At 40.2% G+C, this 14,595-nt stretch overlaps 1 protein-coding gene across 2 annotated transcripts in view; it reads right to left on the reverse strand.

Moving 5' to 3' along the window:
- Nucleotides 1-14,595, reverse strand: part of AK5 (adenylate kinase 5) — a 279,140-nt gene that overhangs the window by 59,847 nt on the left and 204,698 nt on the right. For both annotated transcript variants that reach the window (XM_023209150.1, XM_023209155.1), the window contains exons 9-10: nt 11,150-11,192; nt 8,131-8,175 (exon numbers count right to left, since the gene is read on the reverse strand). In XM_023209150.1, the coding sequence (XP_023064918.1) occupies nt 8,131-8,175; nt 11,150-11,192 (88 nt within the window). The remainder of the gene's footprint in view (nt 1-8,130; nt 8,176-11,149; nt 11,193-14,595) is intronic.

Here is a 14,595-nt window from a genome sequence, read left to right on the forward strand (position 1 = left end):
AAAAAAAAAAAAAAAAAAAAAAAAAAAGGATACTACATATGAAGACAGCACAGTATCTGAAACACAGTAGGTCACCGGTATATGTTAGTTTTAATCTTGTTATTAGATAATTAAAATGAACATTTTAAGGCTAGAGGATGGGGTATTTGACTTATTTAGTTGCCTTCATGCTTCACTTATACTTGGGCTATGTCTCTGTTGTACAAGTTTCCAATTAAAAGAACACTTATCAACATGTTAACTTAGTCACTCAAATTTGGAGCTGACAGAGATTTTGTTATTTTAAAAGAAATCCAGAGGAGATAAGGGGTTGGCCCAAGGGTACACAGAACTTGGATACAAACACAAGACTTTGGATATTCTCTCCTCTCCAGTGCTGGGGCCTGCTAGATCCTGCAGCATCTGCCAGTATCCCCTGATCATTCCGACTGGCTCTCTAAAAAAGCAAAAGAGGCTCTCAGTGAGTCAGCCTGGTGATGTCCCCTTACTCAATTGCTAATCAATAAGCAGGACTACACAGACAAGGAACACTGGCCATTTCCTTGAATACACTTAGCCTTTAGTGAACAGGCCAAATGCCTAAAACTTCATCAGGTGCCTTAGTTGATGAATTAATAGTGCTTCCAAAAAGATTTCAACCAATGGGTAGGGACACATTGAGTATGAGGCCTCCATTCCCTTTACCGGGTAACCTCATGTACTTGGGCTCTTTTCTGTTTAGTAGTAATTTGCCCTTCTAGATGAGTCCTAAATTCCTGCCATGTCATGCAGTGTTGCAAGGACCGTTTTATGTCTCTCTGGAGTTCACGGTTCTTTGAGCATAGTAAGCCCTTGATAAAGGCTTATTAATTTGCTTTGATTAAATGAAGAATGCATTGCATTCTAGTTAAACATTACTTACAGCCTTTTTGCAGTGAAAAGGTTTATATAATTAAGTAGGATCATTGTCACCACAAAATGCCCACATTTCTCCAACATTAGAAATATATCTCATTAGTTGGTAAATGCATTTGAGGCTCTCTTGGAAAGCAGTCCAATGTCTCTTTTTCTTTACTCTCCCATTCTGAATGGCCTGGACTTTGAAAATACAGGTGTCCAGCCTGGGATAGTATGAAAGAGGCCCTTGGTGTCTGCATCCCTTCAGGGGAGAAAGAACTGTGGAGATCTGGTGCCTGTGTTTGGAGCTGGAACAGTGCTCCAGTTGGGCCAGGCCAAAGGCTGGAGAGTCAGATGGCAACTTATTTTCTAGGTGACCCCAGCTGCATATCAGTGTTCTCCAGAGAAACAGAAGCGACAGGGTGTATATATCCTGTTGCTTCTTATTCCCATTACGAGCCCATATATACACACGGGCTTATTATGAGAATTGGTTCACTCCATTATGAAGCCCAAGGAGTTCCATAATAGGCCTTCTACAAGCAGAGGAACAGGGAAGGTGGGGGGGTGTAGTTCAGTCTGAGTCCAAAGACCCGAGAACCTGGCGGGGTGGTGGGGGACTGCTGCTGGTGTCCAAGGGCAGGAGAAAATGGATGACCCAGCTCTAGAAGAGAGAGAGCAAATTCATCTTTCCTCAGCTGTTTGGTTCTAGCTGAGCCAGAACAGACTGGATGGTGCCCACCCACATTGGTGAGGGTGGATCTTCCTTACTCAGTTCACTGATTCAAATGCCAGTCTCTTCTGGAAATACTTTCACAGACACAGCCAGAAATAATGCTCTACCAGCTAGCTGTGTATCCCTTAACCTAGTCAAGTTGACACCTAAAATTAACCATCACACCCTCCCCCAGCTCATGAGCTGCCCGACTTCACTTCAGAGTGGAAACTCAATCAAATCCAGTCTGGGTTTTCTTAGTCCAGTCCAGTGATTTTTGATAACCTTGATAGTCCAGTTCAAAGTTCAGTCTCCATGTCAGGGCCATTCTCCCACCTTGCAGGTTTTCTTTGCCCTCCCTTCAGTTCTGGTTCTTCCTGGTGCTGTTGCTCCTCTGGGCTGTACCCCCTCCACCTTCCATCCAGCCCCCTGCTTTGAGACCTCCTGCTATAGCCTCTTTGCCTTCTTCTGACAAGTGCACAGACTTTCCTTTTAGGCACCCGTTGCACCACTGGCCACAGAGAAACACTCAGAACTTTTTCCAGGCCAACAGGAGCCCAGAGAAACAGGGCTTTCAGCAGACACACTATTTTCCCCCCACCTCTTCTTCACATTTGTGAGGTTATTTGCTTGGAAAGGCACGAGGAACTTTTTCCCTTTGAGATCCCTAAGTACTATATCTGGGGTTTCTCTCTGTCCTACGTACGTGCTCAACATACCCACCCCAACCCCCAAGTAACCCCACGGTAGTGGTTCTCAAAGTGTGGTCCACAGACATTAGAGGTCCCCTATATTCATTATAACACTAAGAGATTATTAGCTTTTCGGAGGTGGTGCAGAAGCAATGGTTGTAAACCTGTGGTGCATGGCAGCAGTGTTACTAGTCCTGCTGTACTAGCTGTGTGCTTCACTACCACGTACTCACAGTTAAAAACAGAGAAAAGAAAGAAAATGCCAATGTTACCTAAGAATGCCCTTGATGAAGCAGTAAAAAAAGACACATTTTATTTAATTTTTACCCTTAAGCACACATCATTTTAATATTCTGTGTGACAAAATGGGAAATACACATAAGACTCTTTAGCACACCTATGGTTTTTGCTTTTGTTTTGGGAAAAGCACTTGTGTGATTATTTAAGTAGCCGAATCAGTTGCTTTTAAAAGTGAACACTGTGTCTACTTTCTGAAAGAGCATCTAACAAACAAACTGTGTTTTTTCAGACTTCAGTATCTGGCAGACATTTTCTTGAAAATAAATAAAGCCTGTCACTTCAAGAAAAAACAAAAACAACAGGCAGTGTTTTTTGCCAAAATTCATGCTTTCAACCTCCAGATCCACCACTTACTAGCAAATAACTGAACTCCCTAATGTCTTACTCGAAAAATCAGGATAGTAATTGTGCTTACTCCAGAAGATGGGTATGAGCATTCAGTGAGATAACATTATAAAGTGCTTTATGCGGTGTCTGGTATGTGTTAACTGCTCAACAAATGTTGGCTGCTGTTACAGCCACACTGAGTTAAAATAACCCGATTTCTTTCATATCTAATTTAATCAAATATGTGAGTCAATTCCATCAAAAGTGTTCATGTTAAGCACCAAGTAGAGACTTTAAAAAAATCAATGCATGGCCGGGCACGAGGGCTCACGCCTGTAATCCCAGCACTTTGGGAGGCCGAGGCAGGTGGATCACGAGGTCAAGAGATCGAGACCAGCCTGGCCAACATGGTGAAACCCCGTCTCTACTAAAAACATAAAAATTAGCCAGGCATGGTGGCGGGTACCTATAATTCCAGCTACTCAGGATGTTGAGGCAGGAGAATCACTTGAAAGCAGAACGCAGAGGTGGCAGTGAGCCAAGATAGCACCACTGCACTCCAGCCTGGGAGAAAGGGTGAAACTCCGTTTCAAAAAAAAAAAATTTCAGTTCATGTTTTTTTAATAATAAGGCAATAATGAAATGGCAACATGGCTATAATGAAATAGTGGCAGGCATTGCAATATTGAGTTTTAAGCAAAAACTCTTATTTCTCCAGTTTTCCTTAGGAAAATAGATAGGACTATTTGTGCAGTGGTTAAAAACACAGAAATTAACATAAAATATTGCAGAAATACCTCCCAAAGCTCACTACTTAAAAACAGTTTATCACAGCGCTAATGCCAATGTACACCAGGCCACCTGTGTCCCTGACACATCGAAAGCTATGGCCTTTGAATGATGTCTTGATCATTATGTCATTAACATCATAGCTCACCTGAAAAGTCAGATGTGTTTTCCAAATGGGAGCACTTCTACCCAAGCTTTGGGTATAAATTAGGAGGAATTTAGATTGTGTCACATTTTGGGCATAGGCAGGCAATGAAAAATGGAGAAGGGAAAAAGAAGCCAAAATAAATGGGCTTATAGCAAAATAACGATCAAGAGATTGAAAAGAAAAAAAGAAAGAAAAAAACGAAAGAAATGTACCAGAAAAGGTTGTGAAAAACTGTAGGAACCTGTTAGTGGGACATAATGAGGCTCTTTAAAGGGTATTTTTACATTTTCCAAACAATTTTCAGTTATCAGAAATGATTGAGTCCCCGTCTTGCATATCAGCGCAGGTTCTTACATCTTGTATGTGAACAACCGAAGTCCACAGCATCTTTTTCAGTCCTTTCGATCATCTGGACCTACCGTGTGGGATCCCTTCTTTGTTCTTTGAAAGGTATTTTATTTATAAACAGCTACTGAGCTGTTTTCTTCGGGAACAAGAATGTACTATTCACATACTATTCAAAGGGTCGACTGGGTCCGTCCTTGCCACCTTCCCCTTTGGTGCAGATGGTACACTTGCCCTGAACATTTTTTCTACTCAGATGACCATCAGTGCTATCACCTGCTCCCATCCATGACTACTGCCCTACAAATGAGCAAGAAACAGCACCAGCTCAGGGGAAAAGTTGCTTTTACTTGTTCTCAGTGAGAGGGTAGCAGCTTCGTGGAGAAAGGAGCATCTGATTAGGTTCCTAATTAACATGAAAACCATCCTGCAAGAAAAAGCCACAGCAGCAACAAGCTGCTTGCCAGCTCTAGGCCAAGAATCCCAATTGCAATTTTGGTTGTTATGGAAACAGACCACACTGCTTCTTAAAGAATTCATTATTCCAACAAATATTTGTTGTTCTAGTCATTAAGTAGTACCGAATGAATGATGTAGACACAAGGGAGGAGGAGCGCAGAGAGGAAGGCTGGTGATTACAGCTGAGTTCTCAGGGAGCTAGAACTTAACTCTGACCTTGGGGCATGATTAATAGGGGAGAAGACATTTCAAATGAAAGTGCTGGCAAAGTGCGACAAGCTCAAGCGATAATAAGGATGCAGGCGTGGCTGGAGGCAAAGATTGACATGGGAGTGTGATGGGAAATGGGAAAGACCAGAAGGCCAGTCTAAGAAGTCTGGACCTTTCTGTGGACAAAAAGGAGCTAATGGATATGTTAAAACAGGGGAAGAATGCTTTAAGCATATTAATTTTGTCTTAAGACAAATAGTGAGGACGTCAACCTAGATTCTGGCTAATACCACAGCCCCAGTGTTTTTTGGGTATATGCCAAGACAATAATTTGAAAAGTGACAATTCAGCCATCTTCTCAAATAGACAAAACCACACTGTTTCACTGAAAGAAACTGACTTTTGATTATTAAAACTCATCAAAACAGCTATGGGTGTGTCTATGACATCTGGAATATTTTTATAAGGTTTAAATTGACTTATAATAAAGCAGTTCCAAAATACCATTCTGCCACCTGTCAAGGAAGTATTTAGAACTAAGGCCTTAATTCTCAGAGTCCAGTATGTACACTAGAAAAAGAACAGTCATTTTTCCTTGTATCACAGTGGCTTTGTACCTTCTATGGCCCAAACAGTAAGCTGAAATCTCTTTTACCAGAAGAGTGACTGATCCATAAATTGAAATACAGGAGAGTTTGGTTAGATAGAAGAAAAATCTTTTGCTCAGTGTAGCAATTCTTAGAGGGTGATCTATGGACCCTTAGAGGTCTCGAGCTTTGTCTAATTCCAAAGATCTTCTACTGTGCTGTTTGACCCTCTGAAGGGCACAGGACTTAGTAACAGGTGAGGTCTTTAGTCATGTCTAGAGAGAGGAAGTGGCATTTGACAATACATTGCACAGTTCAACTGTGAGTGTTAAACAATAGATAAGTCTGAGGTAATATTACTGCCAAGACAGTAACAACAACCACAAAACATACTGTATTATTTTTGGAAGTTTCTTTGGACCACATTTTTAAAAACACAGATTTCTATGTGATAATAAAGGGCTCTGTGATGGTTAATACCGAGTGTGAACTTGATTGGATTGAGGGATACAAAGTATTGATCCTGGGTGTGTCTGTATGGGTGTTCCCAAAAGAGATTAACATTTGAGTCAGTGGGCTGGGGAAGGCAGATCCACTCTTAATCTGGTGAGCACAATCCAATCAGCTGCCAGCAAATATAAAGCAGGCAGAAAAAAGTGAAAAGGAGAGACTGGCCTACCCTCTCAGCCTATATGTCTCCCCCGTGCTGGATGCTTCCTGTCCTCAAACTCCAAGTTCTTCAGTTTTGCAACTTGTACTGGCTCTCCTTGCTCCTCAGCTTGCAGACAACCTATTGTGGGACCTTGTGATCAAGTAAGTTAATACTTAATAAATTCCTATATGTATAGATGTATTCTATTAGTTCCGTCCCTCTAGAGAACTCTGACTAATACAGGCTCCTACTTTGAATTCCTAGCTGTCAAGTTTAAAGGGTCTCCCCTTTTCCTAACTTGGTTCCTAATATAAAAATTGAATAGAAAATATAAGACTCTGTGTATGGTCTGGATGCCAAGAAAACTGATTATTAAAATTTATGTAGAAAAGGGAATTTTAGTAATCTATAGCACAACTGATTTTCCTTTGAAATTATGACATTGGGTTACTCTTCAATAAGAGATATAAGCAACAAAGTTTTACTTTCTGAAAAAAACGTAAACTAAGTGTGGGAAGAGTCCATCCAGTTCCCAAGGTTAAGGTCAACTAGAGGTAAGCAGATGACAAATGGACCTAAGGTAGGTCTCAAGAATTCCCACTGCTTGACACACACTATTCTCTTTGCCTCCTCTCACCTCCCATTCATCCCTTCACTGGACCCATCTCTCCTTTTATCTCTCTGTTTAAATGTTACGTTCTTAGGGAAGCCTTCCCTGGTCACCCTCTCTAAAGTAATCACCTAATTTTACTCCGAACACTTGACCCAGGCTGTTCCCTATTTCAGCTCCTTGGTTCCTTCCTAATACTTTTCAAGGTTAATGATACATCCATTATTCTCTTCATCTAAGATGGCAGCTCAGTGAGTCCTCACTACCCAGCGGGGTTCAATATTTAATAAGCACGTGTCAGATGGCGGAATGTGTGAGACAGTTTGCATTCAGGTTAACAACCAACACAACTGGGTTGTGTGTGGAGGAGGGAGAAGCCTGGAGTGAGGAACTTCAGTCAGTGACCCTGGTCCCCTCCCTGCTACCAGTTAATTGAATGACTGTGATCAGACCCCTTAACTTCCCTGGGCCTCAGTTTCCTCATCTAATAATGAGGGAACTTTACTCAGAGATTTCCAAGGAGGCATTCTGATTTTAACTTGCAAGAGTCTAAGTTTATCTGATTATATTTCTGCAGTGTTGACAACCATTCTTTTCCCATTCATTGAGGAGGTGTGGACCTTTTCACTATTTCTGAATATAAATAGACATTTTCTGGAAAATGTACAGGCAGGTGTGCTAATTTTTTGAGGCCCTTAAATGATTAGAGGAAAAAGTACTAAGTTTTGAAAGGATAATATTTGTCCTTTTTTGTGCATTTTTAACTACTGCACAACCAATTCCCTTTACCTTGGACAAGTTCCTTAACCTTCCTGAGTCTCTCAGTTTTCTTGTCTATATAATAGATATGTAATAGGAATGGACTAGGTAATGGGACTGTATAAGGATTAATTGAGATAACCTGGAGCATAGTGGGTGCTCAGAAAATGTTGGTAGACCTCAAACACATTTTCTCCCACAATTAATCCATCAATAAGTTTCACTGTACTAGAGCAAAGAGCAAATTAGACAGTTTTTTCTGTTTGCTGTGTAGAATACAGGGTCTGGCTATTGAGGTATATTTGAACATGTGGCAACTGATGCATTCAGTTTAGGAAGGAGAGGGTCAGTGTTCAAACAGAAAACATGTGTGTTAGATTTTAACACATGACAACCTCTTACCCTTTTAATGCACTTTGTTACTGTAGAGCTAAACTCAGAAGTTTGACATTCTTTCAAGTCCTACTTTTCCCATGCTGAAAAGATACAAATCCCAAAGCAATATAAAACTGCATACATGAAAGAAAGAACCTGGAAAACTTGGGGTACTATTTTGACCAAAAAGACTTCAAAATAGGGTGAGAAATAAATAGTCTTTTTCACTACCAAATTCTTATTATTAGCAATTGTATTGTTAGAAAATGCAAGGGCTGCTACTCACCAATCATGAAAATAATTTTACACTTTCTCAAATCTTCCATGAAACCTTCAAAATAAAAATAACTTAAGTTATTGGCAAGAAAAACTGTATTGAAGCCCTGGTTTTACTCATGTTATGTAAAACCCAAACCTTGTAGTTTTATTTGATAACAAAAACTTGAAGTTGAATAAATGTGTGAACAGGCTACAATTAGTAAGCACCAATGACCATTTCAGTCTTTTTGTTTGTTTGTGAGATGGTCTCACTCTGTTGCCCAGGCTAGAGTGCAGTGTCTTTATCCTGACTCACTGCAACTTCCACCTCCCAGGTTCAAGCCATTCTCCTGTCTCAGGCTCCCGAATAGCTGGGATTACAGGCATGCCACCACACCTGGCTACTTTTTGTATTTTTAGTAGAGAGGGGGTTTCACCATGTTGGCCAGGCTGGTCTTGAACTCCTGGCCTTAAGTGATCCCCCTGCCTTGGCCTCCCAAAGTGCTGGGATTATAGGCGTGAGCCACCGCACCCTGGCCATTTCAGTCTTATTTCCCTATCCTGGTAAGGTATTTTTATTTTAACATGCATGATCAACTTTTGGTGGCAAAAATTTATGTCATTAAATAGCATGAATCACAAAGAAAACTATTTTAAAAAATTACTTTTAAATCATCCTAAGTATCTCAGTTCGGTGTTATTTCATGTTTAAAACATTTGCTAAGCTTCCTTTTAATACAGATGGTTAAAACACAAGTAGAGTATCTGGAAAATAATATTTTTAAACATAGTTTCTGCTTAGAGCAAATAATGTTATTTTCCATTTAAGGTAGTGATATAAAATTTCCTTTTAAAATAAATCTATCTGAGTAACAACAGTTCATATTTTCTGTAGATAACTACTTTTGAAAGTTAGATCATTATTCTGACAGGAAACATTTTTTAGTGAAATTGGGGTAGTTCATTTATATGCACAATACCACATTTTGTAGGAATTCACAATTAGCTGAGTGAAGCCCCAGCTCTACCCGAGAAAGAGAGAGCATGGGGCATGATGAATTGGGTTGGGAACAAAGAGCTGAGAAAGTGCTGGAAACAGAGGACAGAAGTAAGTTTGGGATCGTTGAAACCATATGGTTTCCACAACAAAAAACAAACAAACAAAATGAATTTTTAAATCAAATCCAGTCTCCTTACAAGGTTATATCCTTACAGAATAACCCATGGTGACAGGAAACACCTTATATTGTTTGGAGTTTTCTATTAAAGGCAGATACACTGGTGTTCCTAACATGTGGGACCAGATGGTCAGCTCAGGTTCTCCAGCCTGTGAGTTTGTGTTTACGAAGCTGAGGAACTCTGAGTCTATTTGCAATCCAGGAAAATGACCCTGGTTATTATTTTGATTTTTTTTTTTGGGTATGATTGTATCCTATTTCAGTTTTCAAAAATAGTTATTTTAAAATTAATGATGGTATATGACATTCATCTAATGTAGTCATTACAAATTAAGTATATAGTTTTTTAATGACATGGGAACATGTTTATGTTATGATATATACAAAACATTTGGAGATACTTATATATACATATGCATTCTCAACTATGTAGAAATAGATATATAGGCAATGCATTGGAATGAAATGTACCAAAACATTAACCATGATCATTTATAAGTCATAAGATTTTAAATGGCTCTTATTTTATACCTGAAAAAATTTCTACAGTATGTGTTAATTTTATAACTAGAATAAAAGGGAAAATTTATTAGGCAATCAGTCATCCCCTACCCAGTTGAGACCAAGTTGATGATTTGCACTTAGCTAAGTGACAGCTAAGTTATGGCTCATATATTTATACCTCTCCTCATGAATCACCATGATGTCATTTGGTGACTGTGATTTTCACATACTGCTCCTGCCATTATCATCAAATGACACTTTACCTACCACCTTGTGCTCATGGATCTATGCAGGATTAGAGCTGGGGTTATTTAAAAAGCCAACTCACTTACTTATATGTGTTTAGAATCAATACTATAAATATATTTCCATGACTTATATTATAACTTTTATTACAGTATAGAAATGTTAGAAGGTATTTTTACTTAGGACAATTATGAACCTTTTCTTTTTTGGATAGTCCGAAATTCACATAATCATATCTATTTTCAGTTACATGCATAGCTAGTTACGGATGGAATTTTTACTTTTTCCAAGACTTTTTTTTTTTTTTTTGAGATGTAGTCTCACTCTGTCACCCAGGCTGGAGTGCAGTGATGCAACCTTGGCTCACTGAAACCTCATCGTCTTGGGTTCAAGCAATTCTCCTGCCTCAGCCTCCTGAATAGCTGGGATTACAGGTGTGCACCACCATGCCTTTCTAAATTGTTTTGTATTTTTAATAGACACAGAGTTTCACCATATTGGCCAGGCTGGTCTTGAATTCCCGACCTCAAGTGATCCACCTGCCTTGGCCTTCCAAAGTGCTGGGATTACAGGCGTGAGCCACTGCACCTGGCCATTTGCAAAACTTTTAGTATGACAAAAATTACAAAGCAGTATAATCCTGGTGTAGGATAGGTTGGGTCTCAAAGGTACATGCAGAATAGTAACTACCATGCAGGAAAAAGACTTTTGTGTTTCAATTATGTTTAAAGAATGTTGAATTAAAGTTTAACAACTGTTTTTACTGCAGGACTTGTGGGAGAGCTTTGGATGCTATTATATACTTGAATCTTCCAGTGGGGACCTGGTGTTAAGCATGTTTCAAAGATATTTCAGTAGAGCATTCTCTTTTCGCTGAGCCTCTCCGGAGTCCTGTTCTCTGGGCAGTTAGGAAATGCATCTCTTAGTAATGCACCCCTTTGGTTCTTTACATGGATGGAGGCAAGAGAGACCCAAAGAGTTCTACTCTTAATCATGCTCCCTGGCTAAGGAAAAAGTGATGCTGTTAATATTTTATCTCTTAAGTTGATGTTTAATTAAAAAGGCATGGTCAAAGTTACTGTAATGACAACTTTGATCTGATCAGTAAGGAAAACTCACCTCCCATGGTGTCCTCTCCAAATACATTTAACTGGTCATCACCCTGTTAGAAAAATCACAATATTAGATAATAATAACAGCAGTTATTGTGCTGAACTCCTTGGCAACACTGGCATACTTGAGCTTCCAAACAACTATAAGAGGGAGGCACTTCCAAACAATTTTATGAGGGACAACATTTTACAGACAAAGACACTGAGAATTCTAAAATTAATGAATTCTAAAGTTAACTTGCCAGAGGTGACAGGGTAGTGAGGGACAGAGCTCAGAATTAAACGTGGTCATCTGTCCTGAGTGCATGCTCTCTTCTTAACCAGTACAGTATCTCACCGGGTTTTTTTTTTTTTTTTTTTTTAAGTGCAAAAGCTATCTGTGGACAGGAAGGCTGACTTCAAGAAGACAAAATCCTTTGATATCAGAAGCTTACTAGTAGGTGTGATCACAGCTGTTTTATGAGTAACTCCAGATTTTAAAGCTGGGGTTGGCAATCACTTTCTGTAAAGGGCCAGATAGTAACTATTTTCATCATCGTGAGCCACTGTGTCTCCTGTTCTCCTGTAGCAACTACTTATTTTTTTTTTTTTTTTGTGAGACATAGTCTCGCCCTGTTGCCCAGGCTGGAGCACAGTGGTGCAATCTCGGCTCACTGCAACCTCCACTTCCTGGGTTCAAACAATTTGGGCCTCAGCCTCCCCAGTAGCTGGGAGTACAGGCATGTGCCACCGTGCTGGGCGCATTTTTGTATTTTTAGTAGAGACAGGGTTTCACCATGTTGGCCAGGCTGGTCTCAAACTCCTGACCTCAAGTTATCTGCCTACCTCGGCCTTTCAAAGTGCTGGGATTACAGACGTGAGCCACCGTGCCCGTCCCCTACAGGGCAACTATTCAGCCATAACTTGCCAATCCCCGAACCAAAGCATGAAATAAAGGAAGTCGGGGTGATCAGTTTTTATTGATGCCTACCTTTAAATTTTTCATTTTGTTTTTTAATCAAACAGATGCTGTCTTCCTTATGGAGTAGCCCATGGTGTTTGGAAAAAAATTCAGAAGAAAATTTTATAAAAAGGCACTAGGTGAGAACTCTCACTTTCTACCTCTGTCTTCATCTGTATCATTTCTCCACTCTGTCACCCCTTATAGGTAACCACTTATACAGATTGTTCTTGAGGTACACAAAAATGACTTCTAGACATCCAGGGATACATGTGAACATAAATAGATATTATGATCTCCATTTCTTATACAAAAGAATTATGCTTTTTTTTATATATACATATGTGTTTATGATATAATACTATTCTATAATACATTCCTCCTCCATTTGCTTTTTCTCTGATCAGTGTATCCTGGAGAAATTTCCATATAAGTACAGAATGGTCTCAGTACCAAATAACGTCAGTTGCACAGTATTCTATTGTATGTATGGTACCATAATTGCTGTTAATTAGTTCTTTATTGATGGATCAGTGAGTAGTTTCCAGTCTTGGACTTTTTTTTTGGAAAAAGTGGCACAGTAGGTAAATTTGCATAAATATCATTTCATACTGCAGGCTAAATTTCAAGAGAGGGGACCGCATGGTCAAAGGGTAAATGTATTTATAATTTTGATAGAATTTTGCCAAACTGCTCCCCATAGAGGTTGTACCATTTTGAAGGGACAGCCTCTGGCTTGTGCTTTACACCAGCCTCTTGCCTCTAATTCACTTTGATGCCTGAGTCAGTTAAATGAGGTTGTCTGGTTGTATTAACCCTCTCTTGAGGTAAACTGCCCTCAAAACACTTGATTTAAAGACAGATTCTTGCCATCCTGTTTAGAATATATGTCTTCAGGGAAATTTTACTGCCCATCTCTTAGAGTTGCCTGTGCATTCAGTGCCATTCCAGGTAAGAGAAGAGCTTTTAACGGAGTGGTCATTCAGGGGCATATTTACATTAATGAATTCTCTTCTGTGAATAGAAAAAACATCAGTTATTCCTCAACAAGCCTCTCCACCACTTCCCTTGTTGAAATTATCGCAATTCAGAGCTTGGAGTTTAGAGATCACCTAATCCAACCCTGCCATCCACTCTTCCATTTTACGGATGAGGAAACTGATGTTCAGTGAGGTCATGCGAGGGGCCCACGACCATGCTATCATGTCCTTAGTGAGGTCAGGATGGGATGAGAACCACTTCTTTTACCACTCTGCATGGCTCCTATGGATTTGGTTTCATCAGTGTAGGGGCATCCCCTCCCCTCTGCTTACCTGGCCAGGCACCCATCCACCAAACTGCTGCTAAGGGCCCAATGCAGTCTGGCTCCCTGCCTCAAGATGGGATGAATCCATGGTGCAAGCTGGACCCCAGAGCTCTCTGTGGTCTCAGGCTGAAGATAGGATGGAGCCAGGACCACATCCTTGCTTAGCTCTTACCCCTGCCCTATCCGGCTTCTCCTCAGAGGGCTCCCGAATAATGCACTTGCATGAGAATTCTCATCTCAGGCTCTGCTTCTAGGGGAAAAATATCAATTACTCCTCAAGACAGGGACCTTGAGGAGTTTCCAAATTCTCAGGGAATTTTGGATTTAAGACAGGGACCTATTTGAAGCAATTAATAAGTTTGCCTAAGGTGCAGCTGCATAGACGAGGCTCAAGAGTATTTCCTGGAAAAGGGCTGTTTAATCTAAATCTGCTTGTTTGTCAAACAGCTATTGTATATATCTAGGTAATGTGGAGAGGAAACCATGGAGTCCTCTCCCTCAATATTTAGTATTACTGTTAGATGATCAGACTTACACCCACCGTATAGGCTGGGCTGTATTAGATCTCTCTTGTATATGGCTATCAGGTCTGGGGAGTCTGATCGTGGTTAATCTGAATTCCCAAAACAGTGCATCCCACTGTAAAAGGGGCCATCTGACCTCTGCCGGGCTTCTTGAGTCTGACCTATTTGTATCCATAGCTCTTATTCACAGCCTTCTATTACACTTGCTCAAATGCTTCACATGAGTCCCAGGTTTATTTTCATTAATTCATCAACAGTGAACAGGTTGCTGGGACAGAGATGCACCTGTCATCAACTCTCACCAGGAATGCGGTGCACTGATATGAAAGCCCAGGTGAATGAGATGTTTGCTTGGAGGGTGTAATTTTCCAGGGACTCTCAATAAACCTCATGGTTCCAATGTGAATATTTTGTAAACAAAATTAATCTGGTATCTTACACACACACACACACACACACACTCGGGGTGAATGGGAAACACTTCTGGTTTTGGTGAAAAAGATACCAAACAGCCCCTGTAAGCACTAAATCTTGTTACTTTTCAAATGTTGGGTGTGTTCTGCATGAAAGGCATTAATTTCAGAATGCCACTTGGACAAGGAAGCAAAGGCTGTAGCCTGATAAGGTGTTTATGCCCAGTCACCTTGGAGCTTCCTCTTCAATGAGGCATCACTTGAGAAGAC

Source organism: Piliocolobus tephrosceles, chromosome 1 (genome assembly GCF_002776525.5).
Source record: "Piliocolobus tephrosceles isolate RC106 chromosome 1, ASM277652v3, whole genome shotgun sequence".
Lineage (NCBI taxonomy): Eukaryota > Metazoa > Chordata > Mammalia > Primates > Cercopithecidae > Piliocolobus > Piliocolobus tephrosceles.